The sequence below is a fragment of the Scyliorhinus canicula genome, chromosome 25 (assembly GCF_902713615.1).
Source record: "Scyliorhinus canicula chromosome 25, sScyCan1.1, whole genome shotgun sequence".
Taxonomy (NCBI): Eukaryota; Metazoa; Chordata; class Chondrichthyes; order Carcharhiniformes; family Scyliorhinidae; genus Scyliorhinus; species Scyliorhinus canicula.
The window spans coordinates 7,575,655-7,600,569 of NC_052170.1; the positions used below are offsets into that span (position 1 = coordinate 7,575,655).

At 50.7% G+C, this 24,915-nt stretch overlaps 1 protein-coding gene across 3 annotated transcripts in view; it reads left to right on the forward strand.

The window, feature by feature from the left end:
• trip10a (thyroid hormone receptor interactor 10a) overlaps positions 1 to 24,298 on the forward strand; it is a 130,722-nt gene extending 106,424 nt beyond the window's left edge. For 2 of the 3 annotated variants that reach the window (XM_038784699.1, XM_038784700.1), the window contains exons 10-14: positions 9,784 to 9,893; positions 13,508 to 13,640; positions 14,863 to 14,980; positions 16,137 to 16,270; positions 22,917 to 23,054. In XM_038784699.1, coding sequence (XP_038640627.1) covers positions 9,784 to 9,893; positions 13,508 to 13,640; positions 14,863 to 14,980; positions 16,137 to 16,240 — 465 coding nt within the window. In that variant the 3' untranslated portion in view covers positions 16,241 to 16,270; positions 22,917 to 23,054. Of the gene's footprint in view, positions 1 to 9,783; positions 9,894 to 13,507; positions 13,641 to 14,862; positions 14,985 to 16,136; positions 16,271 to 22,916 lie in introns of all 3 variants that reach the window. The other variant, XM_038784702.1, reaches the window with a different exon arrangement.
• The last annotated feature ends 617 nt before the right edge of the window (positions 24,299 to 24,915 follow it).

A 24,915-nucleotide genomic window follows, 5' to 3' on the forward strand; every position in this document is an offset into this window, starting at 1 on the left:
TACCCGCCCCGCCGGGTAGGGGAGAATTTCGCCCCCTGTGTGTCAATCAATGCCTGTCTGCATCTCATGATATACATGAGTGGATATTATGACACCTCCCTCCCTCCCTCCTATTTCCTGGGCCGTTCTGAATTTGGGGAGGCAGGAAAATCAGCTGAAACTCCCACTTCTACTAGTTACCCAGTGCGTCCTCTGGGAAAGTGCTTGTGAATGGGAGCGAACAGGATTAGGGTCATTGGTGATGGTCATTATTGGTTAGTAACTTGTCCAAACTGAATACCTGGGTCCTGGTGCAGAGAACAATTATTTGGGTGTAAGGTAATGGAAGCTGTCTCCGACCTATTGAGAGCCAATACCTGGGGGAGATAAGCAGAACAAACCAGGGGATAAGGTATAAAAGGGTTGTGTGTCTTTTCAGATTGTCCGATATCTCATTGAACATATTTGCTGTCTGCTCAGAGAACGTTGCCACGTTTCCGACTACATCGCTGGCAGGACTGGTTTATCCAGTTTACTCCATCAGTGACCCTGCATAAAAGCAACATTTTGAAGGTGATGCTGAGGTGACAGAGGGGATAGCACACAGGGCTGCTACTCCAGAGGAGTGGTTGACCAGTCTATAGAGGTTGATGGACCTCAGTTAGTGCCCTGTTAGTTTGACATCTCCTCCGATTGGGGCCCCTCAGCAGCTGAGCCTTCACCAGCCGGGCGAGACGGCCTCGAGTGTAGTTTACCTCTGGGGCTGACGTCATCCTCGCGCCAGATTTGAACAATCTTAACAGTTCCTGCTTCCCGTGAGAGGGTGGGCCCCTTGATTTGCCGTTCGCGGTTATTGGCTTGGGCTTACAACTGGCAATTCCTGCCTCTCAAGAAAGTGGCTGCATAGATTCCCCAGTGAACTGGATATCAAGCATCTGACCCTTGACGATCTCGTCATCCCACAATCAACCCATTGCTGATGTGCATCACAATCCAGTAGAGCCATGAAATTGTGGTAATTCTGTCTCTCCCTTAGCGTGAAGAGGGGCTGAATGGATGGAGGGGGAGGACCTGGAGAGAAAGCTTACCTCACAGCAACTGTTGTTTACATCCTAGCCTAAAAGAGAATGTGTGGAAGAGACAGTATGAAGTGAGCTCGAAAGGCTCCTATTATTGATTGGTAACGAAATGGCTGGAAGACGTTTTCAAGGGCTGCGTCGGGCATTGCTGTTTATCCTCCCTTTCTTTCTTCCCTCTTTGTTTCATGCCGTGAGTTGATCTCTCCCCTTTCCGTTAACAGCTTCCACCCTTCCCTTCTCGCCTTTGACCTCTTACCCACATCTATCGCTAATGGCACCCATCCCCCAAGTTCACCAGGGATCCGCTGTCTTACTGTCTGAAAGAGATAAAGACAGTGAAACCCAGGATCCCTTCTTTCCGAAGCTTAAGGAGGGGGGTAAGTTGGCTTCCTCGCGAATACTCGCGTACCAAGGGTGTTGCGCTTGTCTGGGACGCGGGAACCCTTTAGCTCGACTCCTCGTGCTACGGGATAACTACATTAACAAAGATTTTCTTTTTCAAGAAAGCTGTATTACCAATTAGGTTCTTTGGATTTGGATGGGAGAAAAGGGAAAGAGTTCAAGAGGAAATGAATGCAGGAGTAACCAGGAAAGAAAAAAATTATCACACTCCAAAATGCAAACCGATTGGCCAACACTTGTTACATTGCTCGGGCCAGCACAGTGCTGAAGACGGGAAAGGGTTTGTCGCGCAGGCTACTTCAACCCTGACCTGGATCAGGATGATAGCCTTTGACTGGCCATTGACCAGTTGTGTGACTAGGCACAGAAAGATCAAGAATCTAGAACATTCTGTCTTCAAGCTGAGGATGGGAAGGTAAAGGAACTGAAGGAAGACTATTTTGGTCCAGGAGAGAGGATATCTCCATAGCGATGATCAAATACTGGCCTCGTGGTTCTGGCACTGGGTTAGGAAACGCCAACTTGTGATTTGTAGACCAGCAGAGTGAAAGGTTGCGATAGACAGATTCCTGGTCTTTCAGGAAATCCAGGGATTTGGGAAGTGGGCGGCAAGGTGTAGTTGAAGCCCAAGATCAGCCATTACAATGGTGGGAACATACCCTAATGGTCTACTCCTCCTTTTTCTTGTGGCCCAGTTTATTAATGTGCTTTTCAGGGAAGAAATTTAGATATTTAAACTAGTGAAATGTGCGCGCAAGATTGAAACAAGTGCTATTATTGTTGTTGAATGGTGAACGCACAGGATTCAAGAGCCACCAGGTGAAAGGACCATCAGGGTGAATAAAGCTGCCCAGAGATTTGCTTTTTTACATTATGAATAATGGCTGTTGGTTCCTTTAATGGTCAGTGTTTAATACATGGCCCAAGCCACCTTGACCAAGACATTCTTGTGATGCTGGGTCGTGTCTCTAGAGGGAGACTCTGATCTGGGCCAAGATCTTATGATTTGCTTCAATCCCCCTGGGTTAAAGAGAAAACACAAGCCGGCGAAGTCCACAGATAAAGGTGTTCTCGAGTGGAAGTGTACGCCAGCACTCTCTCTGGAGTTGAAAGAAGTGGAATAAATAATGTGCAAAATGTATTCAGGCTTTTTGCCGGGTAAATGTAGCTTTATGTTGCATCAATAGTGAGACTGATGAGTCAGTAAGAGTTAACTCTGAGGCTCAGAGAGAGAGAGGCAACACAAACTACTACATTGATTATGTTTGGAGTAGGCCAGTGTGTTTGTAAAAAGCCCCTCAAATAACTGGGGAATGCTTAACACCAGGAACATGTTTGAAAGGTCACAGCACCACTGACTGGGTTGAATGATGATGTTGAGTGAGTTTTCTTGCCACAGTTGAGTAACTAAAAGGCCAGTGTGGTTTTTACTAACAGGAATTCTTCTGGCCCTTTTTAAAAAGTCCTCTGTGGTTTGCTGTTTTTCAATTAGATCACCCCCGTTGCCTAAGTATCCCTTTATCTTTTGACACCCTTACTGCATCCTCCAATTCAATGCCTGATAAAAGTATTTTGCTGGTCCCAAATGCAGGATCTCATTAACTTTATTTAATTTCTTTCCCCTAATCATTTTCCTCTTGTTGTGAGAATTATGTTTAAAAGTAGGCAAATTTTCCTTGTAATGCAGTGCCTCAAAGCACATGCTGCCGAAACTTAATCGTGTTTCTACCGCCTTTACAAGCAAAGTCACCATGAACCTGACCACTGCCTAAATAGTGGCCGCATCAAACACCATCCTACACCGACCAATCATAGAATCCCTACAGTGCAGAAGGAGGCCTTTCAGCCCATCGAATCTGCACTCGCCCTCTGAAAGAGATCCCCTCCCCATTCCAGTAACCCCACCTAACCTTTTTTTGACACTAAGGGTCAATTTAGCATGTCCAATCCATCTAACCTGCACATCTTTGGACTGTGGGAGGAAACCGGAGCACCCGGAGGAAACCCACGCAGGCACGGGGAGAACAGCAGTGGCCCAAGGCTGGAATCGAACCCGGGTCTCTGGAGCTGTGAGGCAGCAGTGCTAACCACCGTGCCACCATACCGCCCCCCCCCAAATATTTCCAATTAAGGTGCAATTTAACGTGGCCAATCCACCTACCTTGCACATCTTTGGGTTGTGGGGGTGAGACCCACGCAGACACAGGGAGAATGTGCAAATTCCACACAGACATTCCGTGTAAGAATGCCTGTATTGTCAGAGTTGTTTTTGGGGCTATGTGTTATTGTTGGTTAGGTTTTTTTAAAAGCCATTTCAAAGCAAAGAAGAGTTGCAAGGTTGGGGGGAGGGCGGGGGAAACTGCAAACATATTTTTTTAATCTCCTCCTTTCGTGGATGTGGGCATCGCTGGTAAGGCCAGCATTTGTTGCCCATCCCTAATTGCCTTGTTCGGAGTGGCTTGCCATTTCAGAGGGGCATTTAAGAGTTGAGCACTTTGCTGGGGAGCTGGAGTCACATGTAGACCAGACCAGATGATGATGGAGGATTTTCTTCCTGCGAAGGACGTTGGGTGAGCCAGAAGGGCTTTTACGACGATCAACGATAGCTGTCATGGAGTGCGGCACGGTGGCGCAGTGGTTAGCACGACTGCCTCATCACCGAGGACCCAGGCCTGGCCCTGGGTCACTGTCCGTGTTAAGTTTGCACATTCTTCTCGTGTCTGCGAGGGTCTCACATCCACAGTGTGCAGGGTTGGCCACGCTAAATTGCCCCTTAATTAGAAAAAAAAACGAATTGGGTAATCTAAATTTATTTAAAAGAACAATAGTTTCCATGGTCAACATCACTAATTGCAGGTTTATTTAATAAAATTTCATCAGCTGCCGTGGTAGGATTTGAACCCAAATCCTCGGAGCATTAGCCTGGGTTTCTGGATTACCAGTCCAGTGGCGTTACCACTGCACCACCATCTTTCCCCCGTCTACAATTCAGCGAGCTGTATTGGCAGGCACTAGGACCCGGAGGAAGCCCTTGATGCTAACAGTTAGTCTTGCACTGTAACAGTTTCCTGCCAAATGGCATGACTGGGGTTCCAAATGATTGGGTAGGAATCCCAAGGAGAAGGAAAGATAACATTTCCGGGCAGCTCTGAAGCAAAACAAGTTAACAGTGATATTGCTTGCTGTTGATTTTAAGTTTCAAATTGCCATGTGATATAAGAAACAAGGTTTAATAAACTGAGGGGTAAGAGTCCACAATCTAGGAAGTTATGCCGAAGCTGTATAAATCACCAGCTCGGCCCCGGCTAGTGTGCTGTCCGATTCTGGGCACCAGGCTTCAGGAATGGTCACACGACCTTGGCCAGAGGGCAAGAGAGCATTTGTGAGAATAGTACCTGTCATTTTTGAAAAAAGGGGCAGCAGGGTAGCATGGTGGGGGGGCAGCAGGGTAGCATGGTGGTTAGCATAAATGCTTCACAGCTCCAGGGTCCCAGGTTCGATTCCCGGCTGGGTCACTGTCTGTGTGGAGTCTGCACGTCCTCCCCCTGTGTGCGTGGGTTTCCTCCGGGTGCTCCGGTTTCCTCCCACAGTCCAAAGATGTGCGGGTTAGGTGGATTGGCCATGCTAAATTGCCCGTAGTGTCCTAATAAAAGTAAGGTTAAGGGGGGGGGGGGGTTGTTGGGTACGGGTATAGGGTGGATACGTGGGTTTGAGTAGGGTGATCATGGCTCGGTACAACATTGAGGGCCGAAGGGCCTGTTCTGTGCTGTACTGTTCTATGTTCTAGTACCCCGCAGGAATTCAGGGTTTCATTCATGTCGCAGGGATGTGGCTGCTTGCGGGAAGCTGAGAAAAGCAAAGCATAGAAGGTTCGAGAGAGACAGAATAAGGGTTTGATAGAGATAACAAGGAGAAACGTCCCAATGGCAGATTGGCAGTAAGGCGAGGACACAATTTAATGTCATTGGCCAAGGAACCAAGAACTTTTACACAGCGAGCTATTATGATTCGGAATGCACTGCCTGAAATGACAGTGGAAACGGCCTTAATCGTTTTCAAAAGGATATAGGCAAATTGGTGGAATGGGCAGACAGGTGGCAGATGAAGCTCAATGCAGAGAAATATGAAGCGATTCATTTTGGGAGAAAGAACATGGGGAGACGATATAAAATAAAAGGGCACAATTCTAAGGGGATGCGAGAGCAGAGGGACCTAGTTGGATGTGTGCATAAGTCACTGATGGTGGCAAGATAGATTGAGAGAACAGTTAATAAAACTTTTGGTATCCTAAATTTTCATAAGAGTGGCAGTGACTTGGAATACAATAGCAAAGGAGGTTAAGTTGAACTTGTATTAGATGCTCGGCCTGAGTATTGGGTGCTGTTCTGGTCGCCGCACTTCAGGTTGGTCTCGGCCTGAGTATTGGGTGCTGTTCTGGTCGCCGCACTTCAGGTTGGTCTCGGCCTGAGTATTGGGTGCTGTTCTGGTCGCCGCACTTCAGGTTGGTCTCGGCCTGAGTATTGGGTGCTGTTCTGGTCGCCGCACTTCAGGTTGGTCTCGGCCTGCGTATTGGGTGCTGTTCTGGTCACCGCACTTCAGGTTGGTCTCGGCCTGCGTATTGGGTGCTGTTCTGGTCACCGCACTTCAGGTTGGTCTCGGCCTGCGTATTGGGTGCTGTTCTGGTCACCGCACTCAGGTTGGTCTCGGCCTGCGTATTGGGTGCTGTTCTGGTCACCGCACTTCAGGTTGGTCTCGGCCTGCGTATTGGGTGCTGTTCTGGTCACCGCACTTCAGGTTGGTCTTGGCCTGCGTATTGGGTGCTGTTCTGGTCACCGCACTTCAGGTTGGTCTCGGCCTGAGTATTGGGTGCTGTTCTGGTTGCCGCACTTCAGGTTGGTCTCGGCCTGAGTATTGGGTGCTGTTCTGGTCGCCGCACTTCAGGACGGGGGTGAAATCAGAAAATATTCACAAGAATGATTCCTGCGATGAGGAACGTCCGTTATGAAGATAGATTGGAGACTTGGACTGTTTTCCTTGGAGAAGAGAAGGCCAGGAAGAGATTTGATCGAGGTGCTCAGTATCAGGAGGGACCTGGGCAGAGTAGACAGGGAGAAACCATTCCCACGTGAAAGGATAGAGAATGAGAGGGCAAAGATTGAACGTAATTGTTTTTTAAAAGCAAAAGCAACACGAGGGAAAAACCTTTTCACGCATCGAGTGGTCAGGGTCTGGAATGTGCCGCCTCAGGAGTGTGGTGGCGCGAGGTTCAAGGGAAGCTTTCATAAGAGAATTGGACAGTTAGCTAAAATAGAAGAAAATGCAGGGTTGTGGGGAAAAGGCGGGGGAATGGCATGAAGAGAACCGCCCATTCGGCGAGCTGGTGTAGATGCGATGGGCCGAATGGCAGCCTCCCGCACTGCGACACTTCTGTGATAGAAAATTTGATATACATTTGAGAGGGACAGGAAGCAGAGCTATTGGGAAAGAGCAGGGGGGAGTGGGACTAATTGTACTGCTCTTTCAAAGTACCAGTACAGGTCCGATGGGCTGAATGGCCTGCCCCTGCACTGTATCAGCGGATGATCGAATGCAGTGTTACGTCGTCACTGTGCGAGGTCTCCAAATTGCATTTGGTTTCTGATACAGCAAAGTGCCACGTGTCAGTGGAACAGTTTGTGAGCAGGGATGGCTGGTGGGGACAGATTAATCTGGTTATCGTGCCCATTGGGTTAATGCCCGCTCACGCCCATTGCCCATGCCCTTTGAATGGACGGTAGTGACTTGGCAAAGTACTGGAACGTGACTGGCACACCCGCCGGCAAAGATTTTAAGAGCTGCAGGAGGAAATGTGGACCCGGAAAAGACTTTATTTTGGAATAGCTATTGTTTTACATCATTCTTTGTGAATCGGCCTATTCTCTGATTGAGAGATTTGTAAATGTGCACGTTAGCGTCCCTGCTGTAACTCAGGCAGAAACATAAACTGGTTCTGACTCTCGAGGCCATTTTATTCCAGTTTCTTATCTTGACCTTGTTCAAGGTATTTGACATGTATTTACCCATCTAACACACCCAGGCTTGGAATGACAATTACTGCATGCATATAAAGTACGGATAAAGTAAGTGCTGCCGATTCAGAGATCGTCTAGCCTGACCCGACCATCAACTTTAAAACGGCACCCCCTACTGCACAAAAACCAGATTGCCTTTTTCCCCAAAAGAAATCCACGGAACAAACAACATCATGTTAATACTTGCCTGAGCTTCTTAAGCTCCTGATTTCTCCTTTGCAAAGACCTATCCTTGGCTTCCAGTGCCGCAGAGTTGCCCCACTCTCCGTTCCTCTGATGCTCAAATCTTCTAGGATGCTGTTGCCAGCTGTAAAAGGGTTGTCCAATAGGATTTTGACACTTGCCAAAACCGTAGCGATCGGGTCACCATATTCACCTCAAAAGACAAAATATAGACAAAGGAAGGGGCAAATCTTTGTAACAATTTCCCGCGGCTGAACTGGCATTGAGGGGACAAGACAATGGCCATGTCAAAGGATATGGTTTTGGCATATAACCAATTTGGGGTGAAGCATCAATTGGCCGCATATGGCAAGGTATTGGGCAACACTGACCTGTAGCTTCCAATAGTTCATTGCTCTCGGTGCTGGACTCTCATATACCACCTTGTCCAAAGATGGCTGCCTTTATGCAGTCTTGCCTACCCAGTTCTTCATCTTTACTTTCCCTTCCCCCAACGTTCTGTTAAAATTGTTGTGGTCATTATTAGATCCTTACTCCGTCTACACATCTTCCTCCGGCTCTATCTCCTCTTGAGCTCTTTGTTCCTCTGATTCACCCTTTGGCCTTTCACCCCTAACATCACCTTCGACCTGCCGTTCAGTTCACAAAGTCTTCCGAAGTGAAGGCTGGTGCCTGAATCTGACGTGGCGAAGGGAGTTGCCTCTTTGAAGATTCACCAGTGCGTGAAGGGCGATATTATAAAGGGGGGCTGGGGCGGCACGGTGGCACAGTGGGTTAGCCCTGTTGCCTCACTGCACCGAGGTCCCAGGTTCGATCCCGGCTCTGGGTCACTGTCCGTGTGGCGTTTGCACATTCTCCCCGTGCCTGCGTGGGTTTCACCCCCACAACCCAAAGATGTGCAGGGTAGGTGAAACCAATAAGTATCATACACCATCACTTACCCATGATCCTTTTCAGAACAAAAATGTCTGTGGTAAACAGTGAGACTTAAATAATGAAGTTAGTCTGTTCTGATCAGTTAACCTGAAGTGTTCAAATCGAAAGGTGTGACAGGATTCACCTGGTTAAAGTAGATTTAACTTTTACTAATTTCTACAAGTCTCTGGTTTAGCCTTGGCAGGAGTTATTTTTTTAATCAATTTAGATTACCCAATTCTTTTTTTTCCAATTATGGAGCAATTTAGCGTGGCCAATCCACCTACCCTGCACATCTTTGGGTTGTGGGAGCGAAACCCATGCAGACACAGGGAGAATGTGCCAACTCCACACAGACAGTGACCCAGGGCCGGGAATTGAACCTGGGTCCTCGGCGCCGTGAGGCAGCAGAAGTAGAGGTTAAGAGGAAGTTTGTTGGTGTTGTTTCAGAATTGAGAATAGGTCGAGAGAGAAATCATTCTCATTGTCAGGAGGGCCAAGAATACATTGACACCGATTTAAGGTGATTTGCAAAAGGACCAAAAGCAACATTAGAAAAACCCTCCCCGCGCAGCGAGTGGTTAGGATCTGGAATGGACTGCCTGAAGAGTGTGGTGGAGGCAAATTCAATCATGGCTGTCAAAAAACAATTGGATGGGGCAACACGGTGGTGCAGGGGTTAGCACTGCTGCCTCACGGCGCCGAGGTCCCAGGTTCGATCCCAGCCCTGTCCGTGTGGAGTTTGCACATTCTCCCCGTGTCTGCGTGGGTTTCGCCCCCACAACCCAAAGATGTGCAAGGAAGGTGGATTGGCCACGCTAAATTGCCCCTTATTTAGAAAAAATTAATTGGGTACTCTAAATTTAAAAATAAACTTTTTTTTTGTAAAGACAATTGAATGAGCATCTTAAGTTAGATGGGGCTAGAGGGTAAATTCGGAGACCAGCTGAGTTTCTCTTGTGACTAAACGACACAGACCCGACAGGACGAACTGCTTCATTCAATGATTCAATGAAGTGACCCTCGCCCCAAAACCCTAACATGTTTCCTTTTCATTGTGGGGTGGAGGAAGGGGGTGTGGGGAGGCGAGGGTTCTCCTGTTTTTAATTATTTGTGTGACCTTGACTCTCACTAACTGGGCCTGTTTCTTGCAGCTCATTGTGTCCGAGGACTTCAGTCACCTGCCCCCTGAGCAACGTCGAAAGAAGCTGCAGCAGAAAATTGATGATCTGAATAAGGAGCTCCAGAAACAAGTGGACCAGAGGTAATTTGGGTAAATGTTGTATTGGGGCAGTGCGCGGATCAGAGCGTGTTTTATTTGCTCTGTGAACTTCAGGCAACTGCTGTGAGGGGCTGTAACTCTTTTTGCCCAATGGTTGTGATGCTGTGTGATGAGATGGGGTACTGCAGTGTGCTGTGATTCCCAGTCCCACAATAGGGTTGGGTCAATGTTTGATTTACTTTGCTATGTAGTCTGATTAAAAAGGCCGATGGAAAATGCAGAAGCACAGGACAGGTGGGGGCGAAAATTCCATTGGGGGCAGTCAGCCTTTTGCGAATGAGGTGACTGAAAACACAAAGCCCGTCCCACTCAGGGCCTTGCGGATTGAATAACCAGGGGATGGATTCTCTGCCCAGCAACACCGGGAGCATGGATCACGACTGGGCGGAGAATCGAGGGGGGCAGGGCTGACCGTTTTGCTCTGCCCCGCACGCCAGCGGTGAGATGCTAATGGATGCAGATAGATCCTAATGACCAATTTGCATCCACTTAGCGGGCCCGGCACCAGAGTCCCTGGGCCCTCCGGATTCTCCGGGCCGGGAATCAGGTGGACGCTGATCAGGACTGGTATTTACCAGCGTGGCCCTGACGGACCTCGCCATGGGCCAAGGGGATAAGCGCTTACAGGAGTTTCCCCCAATGTCTACACGAGGGCCATCTCATCATCCAATACTTAAAATGGCGGCCCGATGGCGGGATTCCCTCAGGTACCCCTCGTTCATTACCCTCACCGCTGGGAGCGTAAATCCGTTCTAATTCTCCTCCGGCAGGAGAACATAGTCTCCCAAACGGAGAATCCTGACCCAGGTGTTCTATGCTTGTTAATTCGACCTTTTGTCTTGATGGTGACTATGCTGCTGCATTGTATCAGCATCTTATTCCTTGATAAATAGCCCAGGGACACGGGGAACAGTTGGAATTCCCTCTAACTCCTGCCCTTGGCTGAAATCAGCACAGAGAAACAAAAGAAATAGGAGCAATAGGCCATTCGAGCCTGCTCCACCATTAAATATGATTGTGGCTGAATCTCCATCTCAACACATACTCCAGAGCTCTCCCATACCTCTCGGCACCTATTTCCTCCTTAAATATATTCAGTGAGGAAACATTGCCCATGTAGCTGACCTGTCCGACCTTCGAATCCCCTCTGTGTGGTTCGATCCCCTCTCATTCTTTTAAATTCCAGTCAATACAGGCCCAGTCGACCCAAAATCTCCTGGTACGGCAATCCTGCCACTCCAGGAATCTGTCTGGTGGACCTTTGCTGCACTCTTGTATGGAAAGCATATCCTTTCGTAGCTGAGGAGACCAAAACTGCACACACTACACCAGGTGAGGCCACACAAGGCCCTATGTACGGCTTGAACCAGAGGAGGTGACGGCTTGGTGTTAATGTCACTGGACTAATAATCCAGAGGCCCACCATACTGCTCTGGGGGGGGGGGCCTGGGTTCGAACCCCACCGCATTGAATTCAATAAAAAAAAATCTGGAGTGTCGTTAAAAGCCTATCTGGTTCACGGATGTCCTTTCGGGAAAGAAACCTTCCGTCCTTACCTGGTCATGTGACACCAGACCCACAGCAATGTGGGTGATGCTTAAATACCCCTCAAATCAAATAAAACCAAACATGACCAGTCCTGTCCGATAGCGATTCCCTCTGCCCCTTGCACTTCAAGAAAAGCAAGCTGATTCTCTCTCTGCCCAACCTCCAGTAAATAACGTCCATAAAATGGGGTAATAAATGGAGCATTTATTACTGGTCCGTTTATTGTAGTTCCAGCAAGACTTCTTAACTGGCTTATCAGCAGGTTTCATACCCACCCCCACCACCACTTTATTTGTTTTTGCATTAAACTAATTTGCGTTTTATGGTGCGATTGTTCCTGGCCTAACACAGCGCAGGATTGTTGCTATGGTAACAGTATAGGCCAGTGGTGTGTCAAACTGAGAATTCTGGGTCACCGGCCCCAGCAGACGGGCAACAAAACCTGGGCACCTCTGTCCTATTTTTTGCGGATTTGTTGGTTTGCCTCCTTTGCCTTGTCCGGTGTCGCGATTAGTGTTGTTGGATAGTTTCTTGCGCCCTCAGCTGGCGGGTGGGTCAGAATGCTACGATCTGTCAGTGGATTGTGGATAGCGCAATTGCTTCACAGCTCCAGGGTCCCAGGTTCGATTCCCGGCTTGGGTCACTGTCTGTGCGGAGTCTGCACATCCTCCCCGTGTCTGCGTGGGTTTCCTCCGGGTGCTCCGGTTTCCTCCCACAGTCCAAAGATGTGCAGGTTAGGTGGATTGGCCATGATAAATTGCCCTTAGTGTCCAAAATTGCCCTTGGTGTTGGGTGGGGTTACTGGGTTATGGGGATAGGGTGGAGGTGTTGACCTTGGGTAGAGTGCTCTTTCCAAGAGCCGGTGCAGACTCGATGGGCCGAATGGCCTCCTTCTGCACTGTAAATTCTATGATAACAGCTGAATCATTGGGAACCTGGATTTAACCTCGCATTCCGCAGTTGGGACCTGCTTGACCCACAGGGATAAACCGTTTGCTCACCTGTTGCTAAACTATAGATGAGTTCTTGAAGCAAAACTATCAGTCACTTGAGATGTCTTGCCACTAGCACCTAACTCCTTTAATTTTTGTGTTGTGATACCCCAGCTAAATTGGAAATATTGATCTGACTCCTCTCTTTCCACGTCCAGTAAAATTCCAAAGCATCTGACTCCAAACTCTCTCCACAGATGCTAGCAGAGCGGCTGTGTTTCTCCAGCACATTCTGTTTGTATTCCAGTGTAGATCCAGGCTGACGGACCGCCCCTTCCCACCTCCATCACAGAGTTTTGGTTATTCATAAAGGCCATCGGGGCAGCAAGGTGGCACAGTGGTTAGCATTGCTGTACTGCGCTGAGGATCCAGGTTCGAATCCTGGCCCTGGGTCACTGTCTGTGTGGAGTTTGCACGTTCTCCCCGTGTCTGCGTGGGTTTCGCCCCCCACAACCCAAAGATGTGCAGGTTAGGTGGATTGGCCATGCTAAATTGCCCCTTAATTGGAAAAAATAATTGGGCACTCTTTATAAAAATAAAAATAAAATTTTTTTTTTAATTCATGACGGCCCCGCCGTCTCAACCTCGCCCCTCACCTGAGGTGTGATGACCCTCAGGTTAAATCCCCACCAGTCAGCTCTTCCTCACTTCTCCCCCCCACCCCCCACCCAAAGGGGAAAGCAGCCTGTGCTCACCTGGGACGGTGGCGACTTTACCGTTACGGAGTTGAGTGGCCTTGGCTGGAGATCTGTGGGGATTATGAAGGAGGCCCGTGGTTCTCTCCTGGTGGCTTGGCACCTCTGGACAGCTGGCAAGAGCAGGCACTGCCATTGTTGCCTGCAATGTGTAGGGAGAGTGCTCATTGTCCACAGTTAGGACACATATGTGAAGACTGGCATATTGGGTGAGGTGCTGGCACAGGTGGCACTGAACCCAGGTTCAATTCGGCATCGTGAATGGAGAGAATTTGTTTCTATTTTGTATACATATTTTGTGTATATACAAGCTAGGACTGGAAATGAGGGGTTGATGTTCCACCTTGATTTGCTCTGACAGCGAAGCTTTAGATAAAATGAAAGATGTTTATCAACGGAACCCGCAGATGGGCGACCCAAACAGTCTCGAGCCCAGAATAACAGAAACTAACCAGCAAATTGACCGACTACGCCAAGAAGTTCAGAAATATGAGGTAAGATAATGATCCAGTTTACTACTTCGGGGCAGGATTGGCAGGTAGGGGGGGCAGAGGAGAGGGGGTGGCGGGGCGGGGGGGAGAGGAGAGGGGGTGGCAGGGTGGGGGGAGAGGAGAAGGGGTGGGGGGAGAGGAGAAGGGGTGGGGGGAGAGGAGAAGGGGTGGCGGGGTGGGGGGGAGAGGAGAAGGGGTGGGGGGAGAGGAGAAGGGGTGGCGGGGGGGGGGGGAGAGGGAAAGGGGTGGGGGAGAGGAGAAGGGGTGGGGGAGAGGAGAAGGGAGGCGGGGGGGGAGTTGAGAGGAGAGGAGAGGGGGGTTGAGTGGAGGGGAGAGGAGAGGGGGTGGAGGGGGAGAGGAGAGGGGGGGGTGGGGTGGAGGGGAGAGGGGGGGTGGGGTGGAGGGAAGAGAGGGGGGTGGGGTGGAGGGAAGAGGAGGGGGTGGGGTGGAGGGAAGAGGAGGGGGGTGGGGTGGAGGGAAGAGGAGGGGGGTGGGGTGGAGGGAAGAGGAGAGGGGGGTGGGGTGGAGGGAAGGGGAGGGGGGGGTGGGGTGGAGGGAAGAGGAGAGGGGGGTGGGGTGGGGGGGAAAGGGGGGGTGGGGAGAGGAGAGGGGGTGGGGTGGGGGGAGAGTGGGGTGGGGGGGAGGAGAGGAGAGGGGGGTGGGGAGAAGGGGGGGTGGGGGAGAGGGGGGGGGGGGTGGGGGGGAAGAGGAGAGGGGGTGGGGTGGGGGGAAGAAGAGAGTGGGGTGGGGGGGAAGAGGAGAGGGGGGTGGGGGAAGAGGGGAGGGGGTGGGGTGGGGGGAAGAGGGGAGGGGGTGGGTGGGGTGGGGGGAAGGGTGGGGAGGTGGCAGACGGAGTATTTTTAGTCTTGGATCAGCAATGATGAAGCAACATCGACCGGAGTAAGTCATGCTTGGCTGGCGTGTGAGGTTATTAATTGTGAGGTTATGTAGCGTTGAGATTTTGCTGAAGGACACAAAAACGATCCTCAAAGTAGTCCGGAGACTTTGCGCCAGCTTTCTGACCAATCTCCTGGGGTTCCTGCTCGAGGTTACATGGCGACAGTGAGCAACAGCCAGAGCAAGACTGGCATAAACCTGCCTTCCTCAAACCCTGCGCTGGGGAAGCGGGAGAGAGGTCTAACTGCGAAGACTGAGAAAAAATAGATCATACCACTTTGGATGTGAAAAGGGTGCTGTACAAATGAACTTTTGGTTTGTTTCCAAGACCTGGCGGACCGATGCAGAAGCAAAACTGGTTTCACGGAATGACAGCTGTGTGCAGTACATCACCCACAGTAATCGATCACCATCCATGAATAACAATGGTCGCATGATAAGGAAAGGTAAGTGACTGCCTTGGGTAATTCTCCAGATTCTCCCTCAACCTGTACTCCTGAAGGCCGGAGAATGGGAATGACCTCCGCCCAGTGCTGCTACAAAGCACAGTCTGGACAGACACGGACCCTAACCAATCTGCAATGCCATTTCCAATTCTCCGCACTGCCTAGCTGGACTGAATGCGCACACTGCATTTTAATTGATGTTTTTAACTTTTTCACGAATGAAGATGCCGGCGTTGGACTGGGGTGAGCACAGTAAGAAGTCTTGCACCACCGGGTTAAAGTCCAACAAGTTTGTTTCAAATCACTAGCTTTCGGAGCACTGCACCTTCCTCAGGTTGAATCTGATTTTTCCAATTAAGGGGCAATTTGGCGTGGCCGATCCACCTACCCTGCACGTCTTTGGCTTGTGGGGTGTGACCCACGCAGACACGGGGAGAATGTGCAAACTCCACACGGAACAGTGATCCGGGGCCGGAATGGAACCCGGGTCCTCAGCGCCGTGAGGCAGCAGTGCTAATCACTGCGCCGCCGTGCTGCCCCTTGGTGGAGATGACAAAGAGTGGGAGGGGTGAGGGATTTGAAAAGATGGATGAGAATTTTAAAAACAATATCTTGCTTGACCTGGACCCGTTGTAGATCAGCGAGCACAGGGGTGATAGCGGAACAGGACTCGATGCAAGTTAAGACATGGGGAGATAGTTTGGGATGCTCTCAGGTTCATGGAGAGTAGAATATGGGAGACCAACCAGGAGTGGATTGGAACAGGCAGCACGGTGGCGCAATGGTTAGAACTGCTGTCTCTCGGCGCCAAGGTCCCAGGTTCGATCCTGGCTCTGGATCACTGACCGCGTAGAGTTTGCACATTCTCCCCGTGTCTGCGTGGGTTTCGCCCCCACAACCCAAAGATGTGCAGGGTAGGTGGATTGGCCACACTAAATTGCCCCTCAATTGGAAAAACAAATGAATTGGGTACGCTAAATTTTTTTTTTTTAAAGGAGTATTGGAACAGTGAGTCTAGGGATAAGGATGGCAGATGAATCCACAACTGTCTGGCTCAGGGATGAGAGAGAGTTACACTATGAAACATGGCTGAAACTCAAGAATCTAACTCCGAATTGGATTGAAAAGATTGTGATTTTTTTTCCCCCTAAACCAGCCCGGACACGACTTATTCTGATGATAGTGGCCAGGAACCACTGCCACAGCCGCCATCGCTCTCCGAGTTTGATGACTTTGAGGATGATCTTGTCCACCCAATAGGAAGCTCAACTGCTCTGTATCCATTTGACGGTAAGACGGGTAAACTTACTGAAAGAATGAAACAATGTTTAGAATGTGAAGGCGCTTGGAAAACAATCGCTGGGGCCTTGTCTTGTCTGTAAATTATCTGACACTGTGACCAGTTTATTCGCAAAACGTTTCACCCAGATGTCCTTATTTACGAGGTGAGCGAAGAATAGGCACAGGTTCACAAGTCAACCCAAATTTATTTTCAAACACAATTTAGGGGCAGCATGGTGGTTAGCACAATTGCTTCACAGCTCCAGGGTCCCAGGTTCGATTCCCGGCTTGGGTCACTGTCTGTGCGGAGTCTGCACATCCTCCCCGTGTGTGCGTGGGTTTCCTCCGGGTGCTCCGGTTTCCTCCCACAGTCCAAAGATGTGCAGGTTAGGTGGATTGATCATGCTAAAATTGCCCTTAGTGTCCAAAATTGCCCTTAGTGTGGAGTCGGGTTACTGGGTTATGGGGATAGAGCGGAGGTGTGGGATTGGGTAGGGTGCTCTTTCCAAGAGCCGGTGCGGACTCGATGGGCCGAATGGCCTCCTGCACTGTAAATTCTGTGAAAACAGTTGGGCAGCGCAGTGGTTAGCACTGCTGCCTCATGCCGTCACAGGGACGGGTTCAATACAGTCCCGCATCATTGTCCGTGTGGAGTTTGCACATTCTCCCGGTGTCCGCATGCGTCTCACCCCCACAACCCAAAAAGATGCGCACGGTAGGTGGATTGACCACGCTAAATTGACCCTTAATTGGAAAAACAAATTGGGTACTCTAAATTTTAGAAAAAATCCAATAGAACAGTTATTCTCCCAACTATTATATGGCCAAGATCCTAATACTACCTGTGCTGATAAGCTGGATCAAGCTGTGGGTCCAATTTTCTGAGCCTCAGTCATTTCGGGGCCCTCATCTGCAAAGGTGTCTCGCACGCTTCTTCCATCCATTCTCTGCTCCGCCGTCGAGTCTTTTCTGTTGTCGCTGCGTTGAGTCTGGGGGTCTCTGGGTGTCTCCTCCTTATCCCCCTCTTTGTGTCCTTCCAGAGGTTTCTCTGGTCCTCAGCCAATGGGGTCACAGGGCAAGGGTTACAACACCCAATTCTGCAGGACACCAGGATCCCCCCCCCCCCCCCCCCCCCCCCCCCCCAGGGCCTGTGCGTAACCTTATCCCATATAAGGTAACCACGGGAAATCTAGGTGCCAGAAAGTCTGGCTTCACCTGGGCAATCTATAACTGGTCCATTTGAATGGGGCCGATCTAATCTCCTGCTTAGAGGACAGGCCCAGACATGCCCCAGCTGTTCGTCTCTGTCCAATATATTCGAACTTGACTGTTTGAATTCCCATCAGACGTGTCTGTGGTTCTGATTGTGATTTTTAATTTAAAGTTTCCAATTGGATTTGGGGCCTAAGATTCAGGCCGTTGGCCATTTTACCATTTGTACTTGTCCTTGTACAAAATCTGCTTCTGTGAGGTCATAGGTGCATGTAGTCCCTTCCGCTATTTAATGGGAGCTCAATCTTGGTGAGATTTTAAAATGTGACCGTTCCAAAATAGAGGGGGACAAATTTGTGTTTTGCTGAATTGTTGAATAAAAAGAATAATCTATTTGAGATTTTGGCAATAGTTACAGGCAGAGCACTGTTACTCCATTCTCTTCCTCTTCATGCCACACCACAGCATTCCTGTTTTTGTGCTCATTGTCACTCACTGCCTCTCTTGACGTTCCACATATTGGTTAGCATTGCTGCCTCACGGCGCTGAGGCCCCAGGTTCGATCCCGGCTCTGGGTCACTGTCCGTGTGGAGTTTGCACATTCTCCCCGTGTCTGCGTGGGTTTCGCCCCCACAACCCAAAGATGTGCAGGCTCGGCGGATTGGCCACATTAAATAGCCCCTTAATTGGAAAAAATGAATAGGGTACACTAAAATAAAATAAAAAGACTTTCCACATTAGTCACATGCACCCAGTTTCTAATTTGCCAGCACTAAGTTATTTGTTCTTATTGGTTCAGGGTATGTCAGCATCGCTGGTTAGGCCTGCATTTATTGCCCATACCTAATTGCCCTCGAGAAGGTGGTGGTGAGCCGCCTTCTTGAACTGCTGCAATCCGTGTGGCTTAGGTACACCCACAGTGCTGTTAGGGAGGGAGTTCCAGCATTTTGACCCAGTGACAGTGAAGGAACGGCCGATGTATTTCCAAGTCAGGGTGGGGAGTGGCTCGGAGGGGAACCTCCAGGTGGGTGGGGTTCCCATGTGTCTGCTGCCCTTGTCCTTCAGACAAGCCAACTCAGATTTTTTTTAAGAGGCAAAGTAAAAAAAGACTGCATTTATATAGGGCCTTTCACAACCTCCCAAAGCATTTGACAAACACGGTTTATTCTGGAATTCTGGTCGGCTTGTAATGTAGCCAACCTAGGAATCAATAGCAAGGCCTCAAAAATAGCAATGTGGTACTGACCAGGTAACTTTTCATTCGGTGGTGTCAGTTGAGGATGATTATTGGTGAGAATATCCCTGTTCTTCAAAGTAGCTGCACAGGATTTTTAAATTCCAGCTGAATATAGTTTGTCTAATCTAAAGTGTGGCACCTCTGACAGTGCAGTGCTCCCTCAGTACTGACCCTCTGACAGTGCAGCACTCCCTCAGTACTGACCCGCTGACAGTGCAGCACTCCCTCAGTACTGACCCGCTGACAGTGCGGCACTCCCTCAGTACTGACCCTCTGACAGTGCAGCATTCCCTCAGTACTGACCCTCTGACAGTGCGGAGCTCCCTCAGTACTGACCCTCTGACAGTGCAGCGCTCCCTCAGTACTGACCCTCTGACAGTGCAGCACTCCCTCAGTACTGACCCTCTGACAGTGCAGCGCTCCCTCAGTACTGACCCTCTGACAGTGCGGCACTCCCTCAGTACTGACCCTCTGACAGTGCAGCGCTCCCTCAGTACTGACCCTCTGACAGTGCAGCGCTCCCTCAGTACTGACCCTCTGACACTGCAGCACTCCCTCAGTACTGACCCTCTGACAGTGCGGCACTCCCTCAGTACTGACCCTCTGACAGTGCGGCACTCCCTCAGTACTGACTCTCTGACAGTGCAGCACTCCCTCAGTACTGACCCTCTGACAGTGCGGCACTCCCTCAGTACTGACCCTCTGACAGTGAGGCACTCCCTCAGTACTGACCCTCTGACAGTGCAGTGCTCCCTCAGTACTGACCCTCTGACAGTGCAGCACTCCCTCAGTACTGACCCGCTGACAGTGCAGCACTCCCTCAGTACTGACCCGCTGACAGTGCGGCACTCCCTCAGTACTGACCCTCTGACAGTGCAGCATTCCCTCAGTACTGACCCTCTGACAGTGCGGAGCTCCCTCAGTACTGACCCTCTGACAGTGCAGCGCTCCCTCAGTACTGACCCTCTGACAGTGCAGCACTCCCTCAGTACTGACCCTCTGACAGTGCAGCGCTCCCTCAGTACTGACCCTCTGACAGTGCGGCACTCCCTCAGTACTGACCCTCTGACAGTGCAGCGCTCCCTCAGTACTGACCCTCTGACAGTGCAGCGCTCCCTCAGTACTGACCCTCTGACACTGCAGCACTCCCTCAGTACTGACCCTCTGACAGTGCGGCACTCCCTCAGTACTGACCCTCTGACAGTGCGGCACTCCCTCAGTACTGACTCTCTGACAGTGCAGCACTCCCTCAGTACTGACCCTCTGACAGTGCGGCACTCCCTCAGTACTGACCCTCTGACAGTGAGGCACTCCCTCAGTACTGACCCTCTGACAGTGAGGCACTCCCTCAGTACTGACCCTCTGACAGTGCTGCATTCCCTCAGTACTGACCCTCTGACAGTGCAGCACTCCCTCAGTACTGACCCGCCGACAGTGCAGCGCTCCCTCAGTACTGACCCTCTGACAGTGCTGCGCTCCCTCAGTACTGACCCTCTGACAGTGCGGCACTCCCTCAGTACTGACCCTCTGACAGTGCTGCGCTCCCTCAGTACTGACCCTCTGACAGTGCAGCACTCCCTCAGTACTGACCCTCTGACAGTGCGGCACTGCCTCAGTACTGACCCTCTGATAGTGCGGCACTCCCTCAGTACTGACCCTCTGACAGTGCGGCACTCCCTCAGTACTGACCCTCTGACAGTGCGGCACTCCCTCAGTACTGACCCTCTGACTGTGCGGCACTCCCTCAGTACTGACCCTCTGACAGTGCGGCACTCCCTCAGTACTGACCCTCTGACAGTGCGGCACTCCCTCAGTACTGACCCTCTGACAGTGCGGCACTCCCTCAGTACTGACCCTCTGACAGTGCGGCACTCCCTCAGTACTGACCCTCTGACAGTGCGGCATTCCCTCAGTACTGACCCTCTGACAGTGCGGCATTCCCTCAGTACTGACCCTCTGACAGTGCGGCACTCCCTCAGTACTGACCCTCTGACAGTGCGGCACTCCCTCAGTACTGACCCTCTGACAGTGCGGCATTCCCTCAGTACTGACCCTCTGACAGTGCGGCACTCCCTCAGTACTGACCCTCTGACAGTGCGGCACTCCCTCAGTACTGACCCTCTGACAGTGCGGCATTCCCTCAGTACTGACCCTCTGACAGTGCGGCACTCCCTCAGTACTGACCCTCTGATAGTGCGGCACTCCCTCAGTACTGACCCTCTGACAGTGCGGCACTCCCTCAGTACTGACCCTCTGACAGTGCGGCACTCCCTCAGTACTGACCCTCTGACTGTGCGGCACTCCCTCAGTACTGACCCTCTGACAGTGCGGCACTCCCTCAGTACTGACCCTCTGACAGTGCGGCACTCCCTCAGTACTGACCCTCTGACAGTGCGGCACTCCCTCAGTACTGACCCTCTGACAGTGCGGCACTCCCTCAGTACTGACCCTCTGACAGTGCGGCATTCCCTCAGTACTGACCCTCTGACAGTGCGGCATTCCCTCAGTACTGACCCTCTGACAGTGCGGCACTCCCTCAGTACTGACCCTCTGACAGTGCGGCACTCCCTCAGTACTGACCCTCTGACAGTGCGGCATTCCCTCAGTACTGACCCTCTGACAGTGCGGCACTCCCTCAGTACTGACCCTCTGACAGTGCGGCACTCCCTCAGTACTGACCCTCTGACAGTGCGGCACTCCCTCAGTACTGACCCTCTGACATTGTGGCACTCCCTCAGTACTGACCCTCTGACAGTGCGGCACTCCCTCAGTACTGACCCTCTGACAGTGCGGCACTCCCTCAGTACTGACCCTCTGACAGTGCGGCACTCCCTCAGTACTGACCCTCTGACAGTGCGGCACTCCCTCAGTACTGACCCTCTGACAGTGCGGCACTCCCTCAGTACTGACCCTCTGACAGTGCGGCACTCCCTCAGTACTGACCCTCTGACAGTGCGGCATTCCCTCAGTACTGACCCTCTGACAGTGCGGCATTCCCTCAGTACTGACCCTCTGACAGTGCGGCATTCCCTCAGTACTGACCCTCTGACAGTGCGGCACTCTCTCAGTACTGACCCTCTGACAGTGCGGCATTCCCTCAGTACTGACCCTCTGACAGTGCGGCACTCCCTCAGTACTGGCCCTCTGACAGTGCGGCACTCCCTCAGTACTGACCCTCTGACAGTGCGGCACTCCCTCAGTACTGACCCTCTGACATTGTGGCACTCCCTCAGTACTGACCCTCTGACAGTGCGGCACTCCCTCAGTACTGACCCTCTGACAGTGCGGCACTCCCTCAGTACTGACCCTCTGACAGTGCGGCTCTCCCTCAGTACTGACCCTCTGACAGTGCGACACTCCCTCAGTACTGACCCTCTGACAGTGCGACACTCCCTCAGTACTGACCCTCTGACAGTGCGGCACTCCCTCAGTACTGACCCTCTGACAGTGCGGCACTCCCTCAGTACTGACCCTCTGACAGTGCGGCACTCCCTCAGTACTGACCCTCTGACAGTGCGGCACTCCCTCAGTACTGACCCTCTGACAGTGCGGCACTCCCTCAGTACTGACCCTCTGACAGTGCAGCACTCCCTCAGTACTGACCCTCTGACAGTGCAGCACTCCCTCAGTACTCCACTGAAGTTCAGCTTCGATTTCTCTAATCTCTGCATTGCAACTTTGAACCCACACCCTTCTGACTCTGTTGCCCACTGCGTCATGCCTGAGACGCCTAAGGCTGCAGGGTGGCACAGATGTTAGCACTGCTGCCTCACAGCGTCAGGATCCCGGGTTCGATTCCGACCTCGGGAGACTGTCTGTGTGGAGTTTGCGCGTTCTCCCCGTGTCTCCTTGGGTTTCCTCCGGGTGCTCTGGGTTCCTCCCACAGGCCAAAAATGTGCAGGCTAAATGGATTGGCCGTGCTAAATTGCCCTTTAGTGTCTAAAGGTTAGATGTGGTTATGGGGATAGGGTGAGGATTGGGTTTTTCAAATGGTCGGTGCAAACTCGATAGACCGAATGGCCACCTTTTGCACTATAGGGATTCTGTGATTCCTACTTTCACAACCTCCCCACCACCTCATTACGTTTCAATGATAGTTGAACTGAGAGAATCAAAATGAAGGTCATCTCCAGTGGACCGGCCTATTGAAGGATAGTGTGGGCAGTGATTGAGTTAACAGTCTGACAATGATTTTGTTCCTTGCAGGCAATAGTGAAGGCACCATTGCAATGGCGGAGGGGGAGGTGCTGCACCTGATTGAGGACGACAAGGGCGATGGATGGACGCGAGTCAGGCGGAGCGATGGGGAGGAAGGCTACGTACCCACTTCCTATGTGAAGATCAGCCTCAGCAAACAGTGAGCCTGGATCTGCCAGTGGCCACAGGACACTTATCCTCCTGGTTCAGGGCGTCTCGTTTCCTTTCTTTGAATCAGGATGGAGCAGGCAGAGTTTTCTATGGAACGGATGGCTCTGTGGAAAAGTGGGAGTGGGATGAGGGTTAGCCAACCTTCTCTGGTATTCACATTGTGGGGTGGGGGGAGGGGGGGCGGGGGGGAAACCTGAGAGTCACTTAGTTGCATTTATAATATCTTCGACCCATAATTAGGACAGCATCTATGATCTTTCGGTTCACAGTAGGAAGACTCTGTTCCATTGCAGTTCACTCTGGTACAGTAAATACTGCTCTAATGTACATATTTGTGTAGTAATAATTGTATTTAGGGACGAATTCCCAACTTTTAATTGCTGATCACTGATGCCATCTTTTATATAGATATTTTACATAGAATATACATTTATCCACCTTGGTGGAATCATTTTGGGTGAGGAATAGGACAGCATGTGGAACACGTCTTTGCAGTCTGGTTAAACGGAGTTTCTCCATCCGGATGATACTGTTCGCAGGACAAGGAAGCATCTCGTTGTTTTACGTTACCGTCGTGACTTTGTTCAGAGGGTACGAAAGGCCTGCGAGGATTGGACTGCCTTTTTGCCAAAGCGACGGGGCCATCGAGTCAAAGGAAAAGCCAGACTCGCCGCAGAACCGGCTGCAACCCCGCAAAGCGAATGAACCTGGTGAAAGGCGACACTAAGATAATGCTCGTCCAGGAGTGTTTTTTTAAAAAAAGATGTCAGGCGATGGATCCTTAAACTGGTGAGACGCTGGGGCAGAAAAGCTCCCTGCCCAGCTCCGGGACGGTCCTGACAGTGCTGTTTACTGGCCACGTGGGCAGGCGGTTTAGATTGTATGCCTGTTCATGCTTTTATCATAGTGCATTAACTTGAAACAATGCCAAATTTATTGGTGTCTCGAATTCTTAAAATGAAAACGCAACTCTGTTTGGAGCTGAATGTACGACAGGGAAGCTCTTCCAGCGCTGATTCTAATCTGGGGAGCACTGACTCCCAGCAATTGTCAGCTCTTTTATGGTGTCTGATGTACCTGTCCTGATGCAAAAACCGTTATGATGGCTCATTTGTGATTGTATCGTAGACACATAATGCACTTCATATTGCAATAGGACAGTAACATGGCTGTTTCCCCACCTTGTTTTAATCCTGTAATAAAATACTATTCCAATTGAGGACTCCACGTCTGTCACCTCTTGTATCGGCACAATAGTTTGTGTGGAGGGTAGTTGGACATGGTGATCTGCCTCGGGCTGCCCATCGTTTCATCTATCACTTAGACGGGCGCAGAGCAGGAGATTGGAGGGTGAGAGATAAGAGAGAGGCCCAGGAGTTTGTTACTTCTCCAGATTTCCATCTGGAATATGATTAGTAGTAGGGGAGATGAATCATTCACCTGCATTCTTGGTCTTCGCAAGGGGAAAATCAGATGATTGACTTTTAAAAAGTGAGGAGAGGAGGGTGGCCCAGTGGTTAGCATTGTTGCCTACAGGCACCGAACATCTGGGTTCGATCCCGGCCCCAGGTCACTGCCCGTGAGGAGTTTGCACATTCTCCCGTGTCTGCGTGTTCAATGATAGTTGAACTGAGAGAATCAAAATGAGAGAATCACCACAACCCAAAGATGTGCAGTTTAGGTGGATTGGCCACGCCAAATTGCCCCTAAATTGAAAAAAGAATTAGGTACTTAAACTTTTTTTTTAAATAAATAAAAAGCGCAGAGGGCCTCATTAAAAAAATTCCTGGAGGTGTTCATAAAGCAGCGTTGTTTACATTGTTTTCGGTGTAATGAG